This window comes from Rattus norvegicus, chromosome 10, assembly GCF_036323735.1.
Source record: "Rattus norvegicus strain BN/NHsdMcwi chromosome 10, GRCr8, whole genome shotgun sequence".
In the NCBI taxonomy this organism is placed as follows: domain Eukaryota; kingdom Metazoa; phylum Chordata; class Mammalia; order Rodentia; family Muridae; genus Rattus; species Rattus norvegicus.
Window position 1 is genome coordinate 80,702,895 of NC_086028.1, and position 17,388 is coordinate 80,720,282.

Here is a 17,388-nt window from a genome sequence, read left to right on the forward strand (position 1 = left end):
GCTGGTGCCCTGCCTCCCTCTCAGCCTTCCGGACCTTTGGGGTTTTCTCTCTCTTCTAGCCCTACACCCTCTCATCTGCCCAGTGTCCTCACAGTGCGCCCACCACATATTCACCCATGTACGGTGGTTCCTTCACTGGCGAGGTGGAGAACCTTAAGACCAATGCCGAGGCCCAGGCGTCCTCTGTGCCTGTGAGCGCTTTAGCTAGGTCATTCATGAACTACTTGCCACAACCCTAGGAGGTTTGCAGACAGAGAAACTGAGGCTCAGAAACTCCTCACAGACTAAAGTCAGTCTGTCTGTGCCTACAGTGGGAAGGCCACCTCCCATGTCAGGCCAGCCTGCGAGCCCTAATGGCACTAGAGTCTAGGATAATCCTTTAGAGCAAGCCTGACCTGTCTGCACATCTGTAAAATGAAGAGAGCAAAAGCAGATACCTGTGAGGAAGGATGTGTTAAGGAAGACGATGGAAAGCCCAAAGCAAGAGGTTGGAGGGAGACACTGGCGTCTTGACCATGAGAGAATTAAATAAAAGACAGGCTGACAGCCTGTGGTGGCCCAGAACCAGGGACTGCATTTTAGTACGTACTGGTATTCTGAAACAATTTTCATTGCGACACACCACAGATTTCTGGTGTTGAGGACAGGCATAGTGTTTTCTTCGTCTTCCCATTCATTCCCTATAATAGTAATAATAACAGTAGTTAGCCAGACAGGCATGGTGACGCTAGCCTTTAATGTTAGCACTTAGGAGACAGGTAAATCTCTGTGAGTTCGAGGCTAGCCTGGTCTACAAAGCAAGTTCCTCGACAGCCATGGCTACACAGAGAAACTCTTATCTCAAGAAAAAAGCTAACGTTAGCTTTTTTTAGTTAGTTAATGGCTGTTAAATATATACCATCCCACACTCTACACTGTGCTGAATGCCGTACATCGTATTTCACTCTCGGCCTTTGCAGAATGTCATTATCAGCCTTGTGTTACCCAGGAGGGTTCTAAGGTTAAGAGGGTTAGGTAATAGCCAGAGGGTCACATAGCTCCTCAATGATGATGCTACAGATGATGCTACAAGTGGATCCCTGATCTCTGACAGCAGGGCCTTTGTTCTAGACTGACAGGTGACAGGATGAATGGATGGCCAGGCAGAGGGAGGAGCTAAACAGACAGAGAATGAGCTTGGAGTTTGTAGGAGAGCAATACGGAAGCACGCAGAGGGGGCAAGTGTGGTTCTGTGTTAGAAGGCTGTGGAAACAGTGGAATATCACTGCAGATCAGTAGAGATGGGCTGGGAGTGGTCAATCAGCAGTGACAGACTGGCCAACCTCGAGAGCCCTGGAAGGAAGCACCATACAGCTCTCTTCCCATTTCCAGCAAGATAGTCCCCTGGGGGTTGTCCCTGGCAAGCTCTAATCTCCAGGTCCCACATCCGGTGCCATTGTGCACCTGTCACAGGAAGGAACTCAGCCAAAGGTACGGCTGGCATTGCATCAGTGGTAAGTAAGCCTTGGGATCAAATGTTGGGGTGGCTATGGAGAGGTCTAGGCTCCTGATGTCATTGGCTCAATCAGCCAAGGAGGCTGTTACATGAAGCAGTGCAAAGGTGGGGCAAGCCACAGGAAGGAGGCAGAGAAGCTGGAAGGCCTGGAGAGCAAGGACATTCGAGTGGCCCAGTGGGGATCTGAGCCCACTGGAAGAGGTGGCATCAGGTTGAGTGGATTTCCTGAACAAAGCAGCACTTGCTCACTATGCTGCCTCTCCTTGCCCTGTTTCTCCTGATCGGGCCGGCAGTGTCCACTACAACACGAGACAGAGAGGACCTGACTTTCGGTGCAGAAGCAGAGTCTTGGGTGACCGTGAACCTGAAGGTACCTTTCTGAGATGAGGACCCATGGTGGAGGACTGGGAGGTTCCTTCTGAGGCTGCCAGGAGAGCAGAGGGCACTATCTTAAGTACTTTCATGGCAAGACTGACTGGTCAACTCCCCAGGATGGAGAGGGTCAAGCCTTGATCTAACCAACCACCAGAGGAGCATTTGGCGTGTACTCGTGAAGGCATCGATGTGTGCTGTGTGTATGGAAACAGTTAACACCTACTGTGTTCCTAGCACTGTCCTGACAGCCTTGTTAAAAGTAACCCCTTTCAACTTCATGGGGAAATTTTCATTGCTATCCCATTTCACAGATAAGAAAACTGAGGTATAGAGAGGTCACAGAGCTTGTCTAAGGTGTGCTGCTTCAAAAGCACAACTTCCACCTTAGTTAGGTTAGTTAGGTTCTGATTCTATGTATCTTTGAATGGGAGAGTTTCCAGAATTTCTTTTCTTTTTTTAAGATTTATTTATTCATTTTATGTGAGTGCACTGTCAGTCTCTTCAGACACACTAAAAGAGGGCATGGATCCCATTATAGATGATTGTGAGCCACCATGTGGTTGCTGGGAATTGAACTCAGGACCTCTGGAAGAGCAGTCAGTGCTCTTAACCACTGAGCCATCTCCCCTGCCCCCAGATTCTGGGTTCAAGTGACCAACTGGAGTAGGATTGCTATTTTGTCACACACGAGGAATTGCTTTTGCCTCCTGAAAAACACTGGTATTTGACAATGGTGGCGTCCATCTACCACCCTCCTGCATACTGTCACTTGGAAGAACTATTTTTAATTATTTATTCATTTTATGGGTACGCTGTCGCTGTCTTCAGACACACCAGAAGAGGGCATCAGATCCCATTATAGATGGTTCTGAGCCACCACGTGGTTACTGGGAATTGAACTCGGGACCTGTGGAAGAGCAATCAGTGCTTTTAACAGCTGAGAGTCATCTCTCCAGGCTGAGAAGAAATCTTAAAGTTGAAACTCTGACCCTACTCTAAGATCCAATATCCCTTACCTTGGTGAAGACCCTGACCTTGGAGCTCCCAGTCCCTTCCCAGGGAACCACAACAAAAGTCTGGCAGTCAGGAAGGCTTGACAGGAGGATAACTGGAGCCTGTTTCCCCACAGTCCCAGGACGACAGAGAGGACGCTCAACTGATTTTGGCGTATGGTGCTTGGTCATGTGAGGTCCCTGGAAGTTGGGAGTCCCTGGCATTGGGAGGTTAGGGATGCAGCTCAGTTGGTAAAGGGCTTGTGTAGCATATATGAAACCCTGGGTCCAATCCTCCACACCACATAAAACTGCATGATGGTGCATGCCTGTAGTCCCAGCGCTCGGGAGGTAGAAGCAGGAATATCAGAAGTTCAGGGTCATTGTTAGCTGCATAGGGAGTTCAAAGCCAGCCTAGGGAGGGGAGGAGCAGTATAAATAGAACCCTAGGAAGAACCACTCACAGACAGTCCTGAGGATGGGGAAGGCCCTCTAGAGTTTGACTGGGGAAATATGGGCACAGGGAGAAGATGGCAGGCCTGGGAGACCTGGGTTTAAGTCTCAGCTTATCCACTGACCCCTGCTATCTTGACCTCAGTTTTCTTGCCTGCAGCATAGAGGGAGGGAGTAAGTGAGTCTAGTTCATTCTGGCCTTGGAGTCAGTAACAGACATGCAATGTATGAAAAGTCCCATTGGATGATAGCACAGGGAGTAGCCACACGGAAGTGTCATCAACTTCACATGCACTGGCCTTGGCAGCTCCCGTTTCCCCTGTAGTCAGTCAATTAGCTCACCCTGCAGGAGTGAATCTTCACCTTGTCTCTTCCTCTCTCCTTTAGTGTCCCTCTGTCTCCTAAGACATGAGGCCTGTACTAGGAGAGGAGAGGCTAGGCTAGAAAACTAGAAATACAGACAGACTCTGCAGGTTGCTAACTGTCGCTACAAATGGGACATTCTGATGGCTCCCAGTTCCCAAGGTGTCCTGCTTGCGCGTGCGCACGCACACACACACACACACACACACACACACACACACACACACACAACAGTTCCTGGATAAACTAGAATGGTTCTCCTAATGCCTCCCCTCCCCCTAGCAGAAACCTAGTGGATAGAAGGTCTGCTCTATTTCATTTGTAGACGACCAGTCTTCCCAGGGTGCACTTGAAGGATGCCCTTTGTTAAGGCAAAGTGGTTTTCATGAGCTGTTCGAAGATGGGCCTCAATCTCCAAAGAGACTCTTCTCTGGTTTCTGGCTAGGCTGGGTGACTCCAGCTGGCGACAGCTGCCCCAGCCACTGACGTCTTCGGGAGGAGACAGATTGGGAGACTGAATTAGGACAAGACTTAGAAAACAGACTCTCCCCATCATGAAACGGGGTGCGATCAACCCCAAACAGCACATGGGTCTTCCATGACGTACAGCTGGATCCCCGGAGTCCTAAGATCCTGCCCAGGCCCTAAGGAGAGTCCCTGATCTGTCCCTGGCTCCCAGAGGCTGTGGTCTGTCTTCAGCCCTGTTGGAAAAGGTGGTTCCCGCCTGTCTCAGTTCAGAGATGATTCCTCAGAGACTTAAGGCCAAAGAGGGAAAGGGCTTTAGCCAAAGTTGCAAGGGGGGTGGCGGGAGGGAATGTAGGTCTACAGCTGTTGGGGAAGGGTAATGCTAATTGGGCTAGGCTGGAGGATTAAACTGGCTTTTCCAGGGGCAATAACTTCTCTCAGAATGCCCAGCTTCCGGGGAGTTTAAATCTGGAGCGATAGAGTATAGAACAGCTACTAACTCTGGTGGTTCTACCATATTAAGTGGCAGCCTGATTCTGATCCTTGACAGCACTTCTCAAGATGGAAAAGATCATTTCTCAAGACGTCCGAATCCTGTTTCAGCTTCTCCTCTGTTACCCTAACTAAAGTTACTAGCAACTTCAGTTTCCATGTATGTAAAACAGACAGGGGATCGCATGTTCTCTTTTTGAGACAGTCTTACTGTATGTCCCTAGCTGGACTGGTGCTAAATGTAGACTAGTCTAACATCCAGTTTGTGGCAATCCTCCTGCCTCCACGTGTGCATGTGTATGTATTAGTGATGGTAATATTTTGGCTATGTGGCTGAGACGAACTTTGTACTCATGATGCTCCTGCCTCAGCCACTTAGGTGCTGGGGTTACAATCACATGCTACCATGCCCAGCTCCGTAGTCTAATAATAAATATTGAAATTTTGACCTGGGTATGCTCGTGGGCCTGCCCTTTGATCTAGACGACTGGGGTTCAAGTTCTGACCCCACTTTTCAGTTATGCTATTTCTGGTCATATCCCATCTCCATGTACCTGTATGTCTTCCTCTGTTAGATGGTGACTGTAATAGAATCGGACACTATTTTCATGAGGTTTGGCTGAGAATTAGTGTTACTAAATTAAAGTCCTGAGGGCAGTGCCAGGAACACAGTATGTGAGATTTTACATCATCATTAGTACAATGTGCTGTTTGGGGTAAAACATAAAGAAGAGCCTGGTGCCAGGCTGTTGTTGAGATGGTTCCATGCCCCTCCCCCTTTCTTCATCAGCATCGCACTCTAAGGCTAACTCTCTGCTTCTCCAGGGAATCCCTGTCCCCAGCATCGAACTTAAGCTTCAGGAATTGAAGAGAAGCAGGACTCGCCAGTTCTACGGTCTGATGGGGAAGCGGGTGGAGGGTGAGTGAGAAAGGCCGTGGGCGTGGCTCAGAGTGGCTTCTGTAATAAGCAGTAGAAGATGCTCATGGGACACTGTCCCTGTCAGTCATCAGTCAAGCAGGATGCTCTAGGGAGTGCCAATGGCACAGGCATATAGGACCTAGCCAGTAGATGACGGGCTGATGAGAGGTTTGCAGCCCGGTTCCATACCAGCGAGACGACGGAGAGAATGTTCAGAGGCTGGACAGCAGCACCGAGATAGGTAGGAAGAAGACAGACTTTCCAGCCAGGTCTGCGCAGATCAGGATCATTGAGTGCCCTGGGGATGGAGACAAGTCAACTGGACAGAGTTCAGCTTCTCTTGGCTTGCTCTTTTTCTTCAACACCATTGTCCTGAGGAGTCATCCTCTGTCCATTTGGAGCATACAGGCTGCATCCATTAAAGGCAGAAATGTATGCATCTTTGGACCAATAGTTTCACATCAGGGAATCTTAAGTTTGTGTGAGAAATGTCACGTGAGCCCTGAAATATTTGCAGCACGGCCTTCATTGCCAGGTTGACCATAGCAGCAAATCATGAGACCATGGGGCTGGGGGAGAAGGTCAAATTATAGAACCTAAATGGGACTGTAGTCCTAACTCTCGGGAGTAGACACAAGATGATAAGAAGTTTAAGGTCATTCTTGGCTACATTGAGTTCGAGGCCTACGTGAGATCCTGTCTTTAAAAAACAGGATCAGGGAGATGGCTCAACTCAAGCATGGGAAGTTGAATCTTGCCACACCCAACACCCACATGTAAAGCTAGGCAGTGGACCTGTAATTCCAGCACTGGGGAAGTAAAGGCTGGACGATATTTGTGGTCAACCAGTCAAACCAAATTGGTGAGCTTCAGGCTCAGTGAGAGGCCTTGCCTCAAAAATCAAAGTGCACAGTCACAGTGATTCAGTAGGACAATCCGTGTTCATCTCTGGCTTCCATACACACACACACACACACACACACACACACACACACACTCACACACTCACACACACATGCTACACCACATACACAGACACACACAAACATACATACACATACTCACAGATATACACACACATGCTACACCACACACACACACACACACACATACCACACACACTCACACAGACATACACATACATGCTACACTATATACCACATATACATACACAGACACAGACACACACACACACACACACCACACACATACCATGCACATATACCACACACATACACACCATGCACACACACACCACATACACACCACACAGACATATATATATATATATATATATATATATATATATATATATATATATACACATACATACATACATACACCATACCCTCCCCACACACACACATACCACATACACGTTTTGGAAAAAAAAAAACAAAACCTTGCAACCACACATAATGAGGCATTGAAAAAGATGAAGAAATGAGCTAGCATGGGTCTCGGTGGTGAAAGGGGTGTGCTTACCGTTTATAAGGCTGTAGGTTGAGTCTCTAGTGCCAGCAGAGGATGACACCTGCCAGCAATCCTAGCAGGAAGCTCAGTACAAGTTCCAGGCTAGCCTGGCCTACATGGTGAGACCTTGTCTCAAAAAAAAAAAAAAAAAGAGTAGGACAGGTTTCATCCCCTTCTCCTTCTCCTAGGAGTACATCCCATCCAGTCAGCGGAGAGAACGGGTGAGTGCTGCTCTTGTCTACCCAGCATGCTCCCTGGGCTGGGGCACTGCTGCCCATTAACTACACTGGAATAAACAGTGCTGCTCTGGCTGGGGGGCGGGGCATGTCTGGCCAGCACTGAGGGCTGCTGTGACTTGACCCAAAGACTGAGCTTTCCGGTTATCTCCAGAGGGTGGGATATGCGTGCCTGGGGAGTGCCTGCAGGGGTAGGAGAGGGGCCACAGCTAAGAAAAAGAAACAACCAGGAAGATAAGAGAGCTGAGCTTCAACCCTTGGCCCCCTGAGTAAGCACTGCAAATCCTGGTAGGCTTTATTCTGCTTAAGCCTCCATCAGAAAGGGAACCACAAAGGGAAGGTTGGGTGTGGAAGCTCACACCTTTAATCCCAGCTCTTGGGAGGCTGAGGCAGAGGGATTACCTGTGGCCATCCTAGACTACAAAGCAAGTATCTGTCTCCAATGAAACAACACAGAAACCACCAAGCTCTTCCTACAACTCCCAAATGCCCTGTGAATGAGGTCTAGCCCCTTCATGCCCTTTGGAGCCATTCCTGATTTCACTGCCCGATCCCTAGCAGCTAAAGTGGGACAGGATACCCTGAGCAGACAGCGTGTCTCCATGGACTGGGGATGATGCTCTCCTTGGCACGCTGCCTTGTGCAGTCTTGCCGTGTCACGTGACTGTCACTCCCAGCCTACAAACTCCCCACAGGAAGACTCAGGCTTGGGTCGCTCTGCACCCCTAATACTCAGCCTACTTTCTGTACTCGGAAATATTGGTGAGAGGACTAGCAAGAGGACAGCCAATGAGTTAAGCCATGGATGAAGGGACCCAGGTCATCATTCCCGTGATGAGAATGGCTGCATTTGCAAGGCCCCGCTCTACCCTCCCCATGCCCAAGGCAGCTTTCTTTTCCTGTTCCTCTTTTCTCTAACTCTCCTTTCTCTCTCACCAGGGTATCAGCTGGGACGTATAGTGCAGGACCTCCTTGGCACCAGAGGGTTGTCCATCGAAGGTAGGCAAGGGCATCACGGGAAAACGGCCAGGTATCCTTCTCCATCAGACAGAAGAGGCTCCCTTATTCTATCCAGCAGAGGGGGCCACGGGAGGAAAAGAGGTCCCTGATGGTCTTTGGATTATTTATTTGTGTATGTTTATATATATGCTATGTATGTGGAGGTCAAGAGTTGGTTTTCTCCTTTCTCATGTGCCAGAGACCCAAACTCAGGTGGTCAGACATGGTGGCTGGTGCCTTTACAGGGTCAGCCATCTTGCCGTCCCTGATTATCTTGAAGTTGTATCTTCCCCAGCCCATGCCTGCTAGGTTCAGTGGAGTTACAGAATAAGACGTTCTGCAGACATCTTCTGTCTTGCTCAGTAAAGTCCTAGTTGTTGATCCCTGGGTCCGGAATTTCTTCTTAAAGAGATAGATTCTTAGGCTTCAACAACTATCATTAAGTAGGCAGCCCCATGGGAGAGGTGATACCCTAAGCGACTTACACCCCCCACCCCAACACACAGATACAAACACACGAGCAGGAGCTTTTCCCTCAAGTGGTTCCTAAAGCCAGCATAAAAATAAATGATCCAGGCTTGGGGAGGAGCACAGAGCCAGTGAATCAGAGCAGGAAGAACAGTGGATGCCAACAGTGAACAGATGCAGGTCACTCTGAGCTCCATGCTGTTTTCACGTGGTGCTGACTTCCGGCCCCTCCCTGTCTCTGCTGATAGAACACGGGCTATTGCGAAGAACAGGCATGACTTCTGTTTTCCTGAGACTTTCTCAAGGCATCTGACTCTTTTAGAGGTCCTCTGGAACTCACCCCAATTACTAACGAGATGAACATTCTATATGCATGGGGTGAACCGGTTGCTAAGAGACATCATTTTCCAGGGTTAGAAAAGTAATTTGCCCTAAGCTACACAGTGAGCTGGTAACAAAAGCAGTTTCCTGGTCAGTGATAGCCCTGTGTCCCAGGAAGGGGCTTTAGATAACCATTCTCTGCAGAGGGTGTCTGAGGGCTGGCAGGTGAACCTGTAATTTCACTGCTCTAGGAAGCTGCAGACAGGAGACAAATCACCAGAGTGCAGGGCCTGGAGCGGTGGCCAGAGAAAGCCTCCAGAGTCAAAGAGGAAGATCAGAGCCCCCTAACCACCAGCAACATGTAGCACTGTCCTTGGGCACAGAAGAGGATGACCAGAGCTCAGAGAGAGCCCCAAGGGATGCCTCCCAAATGATGCCACGCCCATCTCGCCCCTGAACATCACAGCAGATGAACTTCAGCCAAGTCCTGTGCCTTCTGTCCTCAACCCGGGTAGCTCCTGCCAGACCCGCACCACCCAAATTCTGCATTTCTCCCGGGACTCTTGGCCTCTGGTAGCAATGACACACAAAGCACTTTTGCCTCCTCACAAGCTAGACTGACCCAGCTTTCCCTTGTACCTAAGGTAAAACTTCCCACTCTGTATTCCATGCCCCACACACAGCAGGGCTCGATAAAGGAGTTAGCAATAGGCAGCTTCCTCAGCCATGCTGGGTAGAGGGCTGAATGCCAGAATAACAGAGCAGCATTTCCCAGCCCAGGCCCAATTCCTTATCAGCCTGGCTAAAATGGCAATAGAAACAAGAAAAAGATCCTGGTGGAGAAGGTGCATGTTTTGGGGGTGGGGACAGGCACCTTCTTCCCTTTAGGTTCCTGATATGGCTCCGTGGGCTAAGGCAGTTGTTTCAATTCAATCCCCAGGATCCACAAGATGGAAGGAAAAAGAGGTTGTCCTTTTACCTCTCTGCATGTATCATGGCATGTGTTATACAAAATAAAGTTAAAAGACGGGTTTGGAGAAGTGGTCATCCTCTTTAACCCAACCCTCCTGATCGCATAATTCAGTCCCAGGTCACTCATCAATTCTCTTTTATAAGGTGGCTGTTTTAGTTAGTAACTGATGTTAACAGACATCATGACCAAGGCAACTCTTCTAAGGACATTTAATCGGGGCTGGATCAGAGGTTCAGTCCATTATCGTCAAGGCAAGAGCATGGCAGTGTCCAGGCAGGCACGATGCAGGAGGAGCTGAGTTCTACATCTTCATCTGAAGGCTGCTAGTGGACGACTCACTTCCAGGCAGCTAGGATGAGGGCCTTAAAGCTCACACCCGCAGTGACACACCTACTCCAACAAGGCCACACCTACCAATAGTATCACTCCCTGGGTCAAGCATATTCAAACCGTGACAGTGGCCTTCAACTGCTTTGTTTTTAGAAGAGTTAGTTGTCCTCAACTCTGGAGAAACAGAACCATTCCAAGCTCAGAGGGCCCCATCTAGTGAGGGAACCCTTGTGTCTGTTAGGAGAATCTTGATGTTTAGACACCAGAAGCTAGGTACCATGCTATTTATCTGTAGTCTCAGCCCTCAGGAGGCTGAGGTGAGGCTTGAGCCTGGGAATTAAGCTGGGACGACATTTGGTGGAAGGAGAGAGTCCGTTCTCTCCTTCCACCAAATGTCGTCCCAACTCCCAAAACACATCCTCAGACTTCTTCACATGATGCAGTATTCACGCATATGTGTATGTGCACACACCATAAGTAAATGTAATATACAAAAATTCCCTTAGAATGAAATCCAAGGGGAAAAGAGACAGTGGTGGGGTTAGTGGTGGTGTGTGTGGGGGAGGCAGCTGGAGAGATGGCTCAGCAGTTAAGGGCACTGACTGATCTTCCAGAGGTCATGAGTTCAAATCCCAACAACCACATGGTTCACAAAAATCTATAATGGGATCTGATGCCCTCTTCTGATGTGTGCACATATAAATAAATATATGGCCAGCACAGTGCTTGGCTTGTGAGCATCAAGACCTGCTTTGATCCCCAGAACTTACATTAAAAAAAAAAAAAAAGAAAGAAAGAAAAGAAAGAAAACAGGGCATGGTAGTATATGTTTATAATCACAGTGGTAGGGACAGAACAGAGCCAAGTGAACTCTATGCCTCAAAGAACAAGTGTTTGGCACAAGAGAAACAATACCCAAGACTCCCCCCACCCCCCAGGCCCCACGTTGTCCGTACACATGCACGCATACACACACACACACACAAAGGACAAGGGCTGGACCAGAAGTGAGTTGGAGTTACTTGGGTAGGGTTAAGAGCAAAGGAAACTCACTTACCTATTAGATCGAATGTGGATGTGCATGCATGCACGCACACACACACACGCACACACACACACACACACACACACACATGCACGCAACACACTTTTATCTTCTTTGTTCCTCATTTCAAAGAGGAAATAAGTTACTTTTCTTAGGCATTTGATCCCCTCTGTGTGACAGGGCGTGAGGGCAGGGTATACTGAACAGGAAGGAAAGGTAAGCATTTGGATGCCTGACAGCAGAGACTGCTAAAATGACCAAGGAAGTCAAGACTACCACCAAGATCGTCTTCAGCCTTTCTTCCTTCTCCCACATGGAGATGAAGTGGACTTCTTCCTTGGAGTCCTTACAGAACTTCCCAGTTGATAACACTTCATCTGTTCACCTCCCAAACCACAAAGCACCCAGGTGCCCATTCTGCCCACAGAGCCACCCAGGGTCCCTGCATCAGTTTCACGAGACTCGGCAGGGGAGGAAACTCTTACTCTTTTGCTTCAAGCTTGGGAGGTTTAGGAGAAATAAAATTCAGTGAATGGTCCAGCATTTGATGGGAGCTCAGACACCACGGGAACTTGAAAACCTTAGTAGGAGCTGAGATGGACGCATCTAAAAACTCACTTCTGTGCACCTGTATAACCTGCCACATTTCCCCAAGCCCCGACACCCGCACTCCACCGTCTCCATTCCACTGCTCTGTTGTGGATGGTCAGGCCAGTTTCTCAGTTTCTAGTCAGACACCACCTGTCCGGCTACATTCCCAGCATTCTCTGCTCCCCTTCATTACCACTCAGCTATGTGGTCAGATAACGTTGGTACTCTGGGTGCTGAGCTGCTCTCTCAGGAAGCTGGGATTTCTTAGTCACTGTCTAACTCCAGCTCCCACAGCTATGTTGAAGAGCTCTTCGGGGAGTATTCTGAAGGACTCACATCCTGTTTTCAAGGAGTCTGTCTCCAGGGAGCTGCATGGTACAGGTAACTGAAATAGTAGCCACCCTGAGTACACAGTTATAGTTCTGAAACTTGGCATATCTCAAGAAAATATGATGGCGCACTCCCGAAATCCCAGCTTTTGAAGGTAGAGGTGGGGGGTCAGGAATTCAAGGCCAGCCTGTGAATTACTGAGCTAAGCTGGGAGTGACATCTTCGAGAACCCCAAGAGTGAGCTGAAGCACCTCAGTTTTGTCTACAGTCTCTCCCCACATTGCAGGTCAGCTCTTGCTTCTGGTCTACAAGCATCATTCTTTCTTTTCTAAATAATTATTAATGTGGATTGGTGCTTGTACATCTGTATGTACATCTGTGTAAAGAAGCCTGCTCCTCTAGAACTAGAGTTACAGACAGTTGTGAGCTGCCATGTGGGTGCTGCAAATTGGATCTGGGTCCTCTGGAAGAGCGGCCAGGGCTTTTAACCAGCGAGTCACCTCTCCAGCCCCAGCTTTTGCAACCTTCTATCACTCGAAATTCCAAGGCTGGCACACGGTTGAGGAGGGAAGTCAGCCATTCACAAAGGGCCTCACATAGAGGAATGCAGCAGATTCTAGCACATTCTATACTGTGAGGTAAGAGACAAGCCTCCAACGACTTGTGACAGAAAGGGAGTCCGAGGTAGGTCATTTCCAGAACAGCCCTTATTAGAAGGTAACTTGTCAAGAAGCAAGTGTTCATCTCCTATGGACGCTTGGGAGGCACCAAGGAGCCAAAGTGGTCCACCATCCAGGTTAATTTTTCTACTTCTATGCACAAGTAAACAAAGCCAGGAGTCCAAACGTGTGCTGAAAGCACTGTACAAGAGAGAAGGGACAGGGCTGGAGAGATGGCTCAGCGGTTAAGAGCACTGACTGCACTTCCAGAGGTCCTGAGTTCAATTCCCAGCAACCACATGGTGGCTCACAACCATCTGTAATGGGATCTGATGCCCTCTTCTGGTGTGTCTGAAGACAGCTACAATGTACTTATACAATAAATAAATAAATCTTTAAAAATAAGAAATCTTTAAAAAAAAAGAAGGGACAAACTGACGCCTTGCCCAGAGGGACATTTTCCTCATGGGTGAGCTTTGTTTCTGGTTTAGTGACACTCAATGGCATTGCTGAAGATACCACAAAGGAAGTGAACAATTACACTGCCCCCATCAGTCCTCATCTTCTGTTCCCAAGATATACACCCTATGAGGCCCTGGCAGCCAGTGAGCCAGACCCTCCTCAATACCTCACCACTCACCCGAGTTGGTTCTTTGCATTCTAGTACATTCCAAAAACTAGTGCAGAGTCCCACCTAAGAGCAAAGCAGCCGGAACGTGCGTCCTGCTTTATCTCCGAGGCTTCTCGCACCAGGCCTTATTAACCTCGCCACTGGGAAGGACCTCCTGAAGCAACGTCCTGAACTGGAAATGAACGTGTGCATATTTGCCTAGGTACAAAAAAATACCCTACTGAGTTCTCCAGCTTCAAAAAGGCCAGAAGCAAACAGGAGAGAGTGAAGGTAGCTCAGAGCCCTGCTGCTTGAACCTGCTGTAAGAACAGCTACACTGACTACCCTCACAAGAGAACCAAAATGCTGAGTCTATCGGTTTCGTGTTCCAGAAGGGATGTATGTGTGCTGTAAGCAAACCGTGCTCCACAGCCCCCACCTTGATGTAGACCGAGCAGCCTGACAGACAAGTCCATTCCAGCTTCCCTAATCCCAGCCATACAACCTATCCAGAACGACAGGGGCTGACGACAGCCAAGCCCCAGCAGGAGCATCTCTGTGCTCTACAAAGTGCATACTACAATGCTAAAATGACTGAGCAGGACTCACCATTCCCATGAGAAATGGGAGACCATCAGAGCCACCAGGCAACCAGGCCGCACCACAACATGGCTTTTGGGGCCAAGAGAAGCAAGGCTCTCTGGGTGGTCTTAGGTGACGCTGTGAAAGGGTCATTGACCTCTAAACCTTACATGCTGAGAACCACTGCTCTAGAAAACATGACTGTTTCTGACATGTATATCTGTCTAGAGGAAGGATGAGCAAACACTAGGGAACTGAAGCTGAGGAAAAGGCAATGGCAGAGGTGGTACGGATGCTCAAGAGGGACAGGGTACAATACGCAGTCCGGCTTCTCAGCTCACAGTTGCGGTAGGCTGCAGGTTTCCTTCTGTGGAACCAATGTGAGCACACATTAGGCTGTCACACATAGGCCTCACTGAGTGGCTAACCAGGCCTGGGAACAACTGCAGACTACCGCTCCACGGTCCTCTAGTTAGGAAAGGCAAGTAAGCTGTCAAGGGAGGCGAACCCTCCTATCCTGGAAAGGTTCCAGCTTTAGTGGTGACTAGTCTGACAGGATCAGGACTGTGCAACCTTTCTCTCTCCCTTCCTGGCATTCAATCCTCATGGTCCATGTTGCCTACCTTCACTCTTCAAACTGAGAGAGAACAAAATCTCCCTCTGCGGCAAATGTTTACAACACAGAGACTTGAACAAACCCTGTTCTGAGATCAATAGAAGGGAGGTTATTTTTCTCCATTGCATTTTCCAACTCCAATAAGAGGCCTTGCCAGTGAGCAGACACAGCTCCCTTTCCACCACAGATGGCAATGCCCAACCTCCCTGCTCCTGCCTGAGCAAACACAAGCAAAGAATGCAGCTATTTCCAGGGGCATAATCTAGGTTGCATAATGATTAGACACAGCTCGACTTGCTCCCAGTGAACATGCTTGGAGGAAAGGAATACACTTACTTGTCTCTGCCTCCTACAGGCATCCATGGACTCCCCAGCCTACCTTAACTTTCCATTGGTTCCTTGACCCCAAACCAGAGGCAGATGAATGAAAGAGTGGGTTATACTAACTAGTTACTGTTGTGCATAACTACTTCCTGGAGCCAGGGGAGGCAGACTGCATTTGTTCTACCACTTCTGAGCAGAGAAAACACTGTCAACAACTGCTGCACAGGGGAAAACACTCCACAGCTACAAACCCCACTGCTAACACTTCAGAGTCACCAACTCCAGGTCAAGCATACCATTTCACAAATAAACAAGCCTCAGACTAATCAGACATGAGCAGAGAACATGCTTTATTGAGTAGATACAGAAGAGCACATTCTACCACGTGTGGGGAAGGGCTCAGCATCCGTGAAAGGCCTTTACCCTTAAGAAAACCCCCAGGAAGCGGCTTTTGGATACATTTTAACAGTTACACTGAAACTGGAGGGGAGCCGCCACTGAACATGCTTAAAATCAGCTCCCTCCAACCCACAGTGAATATTAGTAGTGTACAGAGATGACAAGAGAAAGGCACAAATGACCAGAGTTAGGGTTGTGGTGAGAGGGTGCCACGTGAAGACAGCAGTGCTGGAGGAGACAAGTTGGGAAGGGTGACATGTCAGACATCAAAAGCTGCCCCAAGATAGCAGGTTATATACTGGGACAGGGAGAAATTAGAGGGGACATTTCTTCCTTCACTCAACACCACCAAAAATAGGAACCCAGAGAACAGGATGATGGTGGCAAGTCCCGAAAGGGAAATGAGTTAGTTCTTAGACAGAAGCACTTCAGCCTGCTGGGGGAGGCACTGTTGGAAAGGGAAGCGAACCGTAGCAGTGCGGCCACTCTGTCTTGCTGAGTCACGGGCTGAGAAACACAAGTCATTTCAAACATTTTCCACTTCTCCCAGGAAGCTCTGGACAAAATCAGTGCAACTTACATGGAAAGTACAGCTGCCCCACACCAGGCTGGCGAAGGCAGTGTGGAAAGACCCACAGCGGGATCACTTGATGTGGCATGAAAAAAGATTGTTAAAATATTTTGGCAACTGCCAACATAAAAGGGGGCAGAAAAAAAGTGGGGCATTTCTGCTGTGGAAAAAATTACCCATTCATTTCCACCAGCAAGATGCTGCCCCAGTGCCCATAAGTAAATACAAAGGAAAACACAGGATCACCACCTCTTAAACTTCACCGACTCACTCAGATGGACCAGGGCCTGTGAACCCCTGGGAATTGTCAGGCGTTCCTAGCTCTGGGTCAGCCTGACCCTGATCAAAGTTAAGTCTTTTGACAAAAAGGGAGAAAAATAAGTGACTGTGAGATGAAATGCAGGGTGAGCGGACCCTCCCAGCAGACACACAGACACTCACAGGCACTGCCTCTTGCCCACCCCTTCATGAAGAATGTGTGAGGACTAACTGGAAAGGGCCCTTTGGTGGCAACCATGTTTGGAGGTCTGGTAACCAGGCAGGAAAAAGCACTAGCACAAAGGTCAGGACACAACAAACTTCACGGGGTTAAAGAGCATGAAGAGGGGACCAGTGACTGGACAGGTACAGTACCATAACACAACTCCTTGGGTCAGTGCTACGAGGGATCTGTACTCGAGCCTAATACAGATCCATCCAGGCAACCTCACTGAGGCCGAAACAACAGTTCCTCAGAACCAGTGTCTGCAGTGTACACGCAGGTTGGAGCCAGAACAGTGCTGAGGGGGTGGCCTTCCCAGAGGATACTATACTTGCCAATCACAAGAGCAACAGAAATGACAGACAGATCCCTAGGGTACGGATTTCTACTGCTGGGGCTCGCTGGCTCAGAATGACAGGTCACTTTAAGTGCCCTTGGGAGGGGTCCATTTTAAGCAGCTTGGATCCATGGTTTTGTTGGAGTTGGACCTTTTGGCCTCTTTGGCGATCCATTCATCTATCAGGTCCTGTGAAGAATAAGGAAGCGACTATTATACACACGGAACTAATACGCTTTAAAATGACTAGCAACAGATTCACCCAAGTCCTAATGATATATTAGGGTACAAGATGATATTATCTTTTGATTTGCAAAGTTTCCTCTTTATTCCTATTCTGCCTTCAATGAGAACTGGAAATCATTATTATTGATTTATGCTTATGATGTGTAGATAACTAACAAGTCAGACTGGACCTAAGCTGAAGTGGCATTCCACATAACAACAGTCCTAGAACTCAGGAGGACTTGAAGAGATGGGCCTAAGTGT

The 17,388-nt window shown here is 48.6% G+C and overlaps 2 protein-coding genes across 10 annotated transcripts in view; one reads left to right on the forward strand and one right to left on the reverse strand.

The window, feature by feature from the left end:
- The first annotated feature begins 1,745 nt into the window (after positions 1-1,745).
- On the forward strand, positions 1,746-10,078 carry Tac4 (tachykinin precursor 4). Its single transcript, NM_172328.2, has 5 exons — positions 1,746-1,865; positions 5,461-5,554; positions 7,216-7,248; positions 8,203-8,262; positions 9,303-10,078. The coding sequence occupies exons 1-5, from the start codon at positions 1,746-1,748 to the stop codon at positions 9,506-9,508; spliced, it is 513 nt and encodes a 170-aa protein (NP_758831.1). The 3' UTR covers positions 9,509-10,078.
- Positions 10,079-15,440: 5,362 nt separating this feature from the next.
- Kat7 (lysine acetyltransferase 7) overlaps positions 15,441-17,388 on the reverse strand; it is a 34,053-nt gene continuing 32,105 nt past the window's right edge. For 7 of the 9 annotated variants that reach the window (XM_063269112.1, XM_039086068.2, XM_063269110.1 and 4 more), the window contains one exon: positions 15,445-17,088. In XM_063269112.1, coding sequence (XP_063125182.1) covers positions 17,075-17,088 — 14 coding nt within the window. In that variant the 3' untranslated portion in view covers positions 15,445-17,074. Of the gene's footprint in view, positions 17,089-17,388 lie in introns of all 9 variants that reach the window. The other 2 variants (NM_001415103.1, NM_181081.4) reach the window with 1 other exon arrangement.

What these genes read in the sequence shown, in the direction of transcription:
- Tac4 (NM_172328.2), top strand. Translation starts at nt 1,746, where the DNA reads ATGCTGCCTCTCCTTGCCCTGTTTCTCCTGATCGGGCCGGCAGTGTCC. An exon ending in GGGTGACCGTGAACCTGAAG is followed by an intron (nt 1,866 to 5,460) that starts GTACCTTTCTGA and finishes CTGCTTCTCCAG; the next exon opens with GGAATCCCTGTCCCCAGCAT. An exon ending in GATGGGGAAGCGGGTGGAGG is followed by an intron (nt 5,555 to 7,215) that starts GTGAGTGAGAAA and finishes TCCTTCTCCTAG; the next exon opens with GAGTACATCCCATCCAGTCA.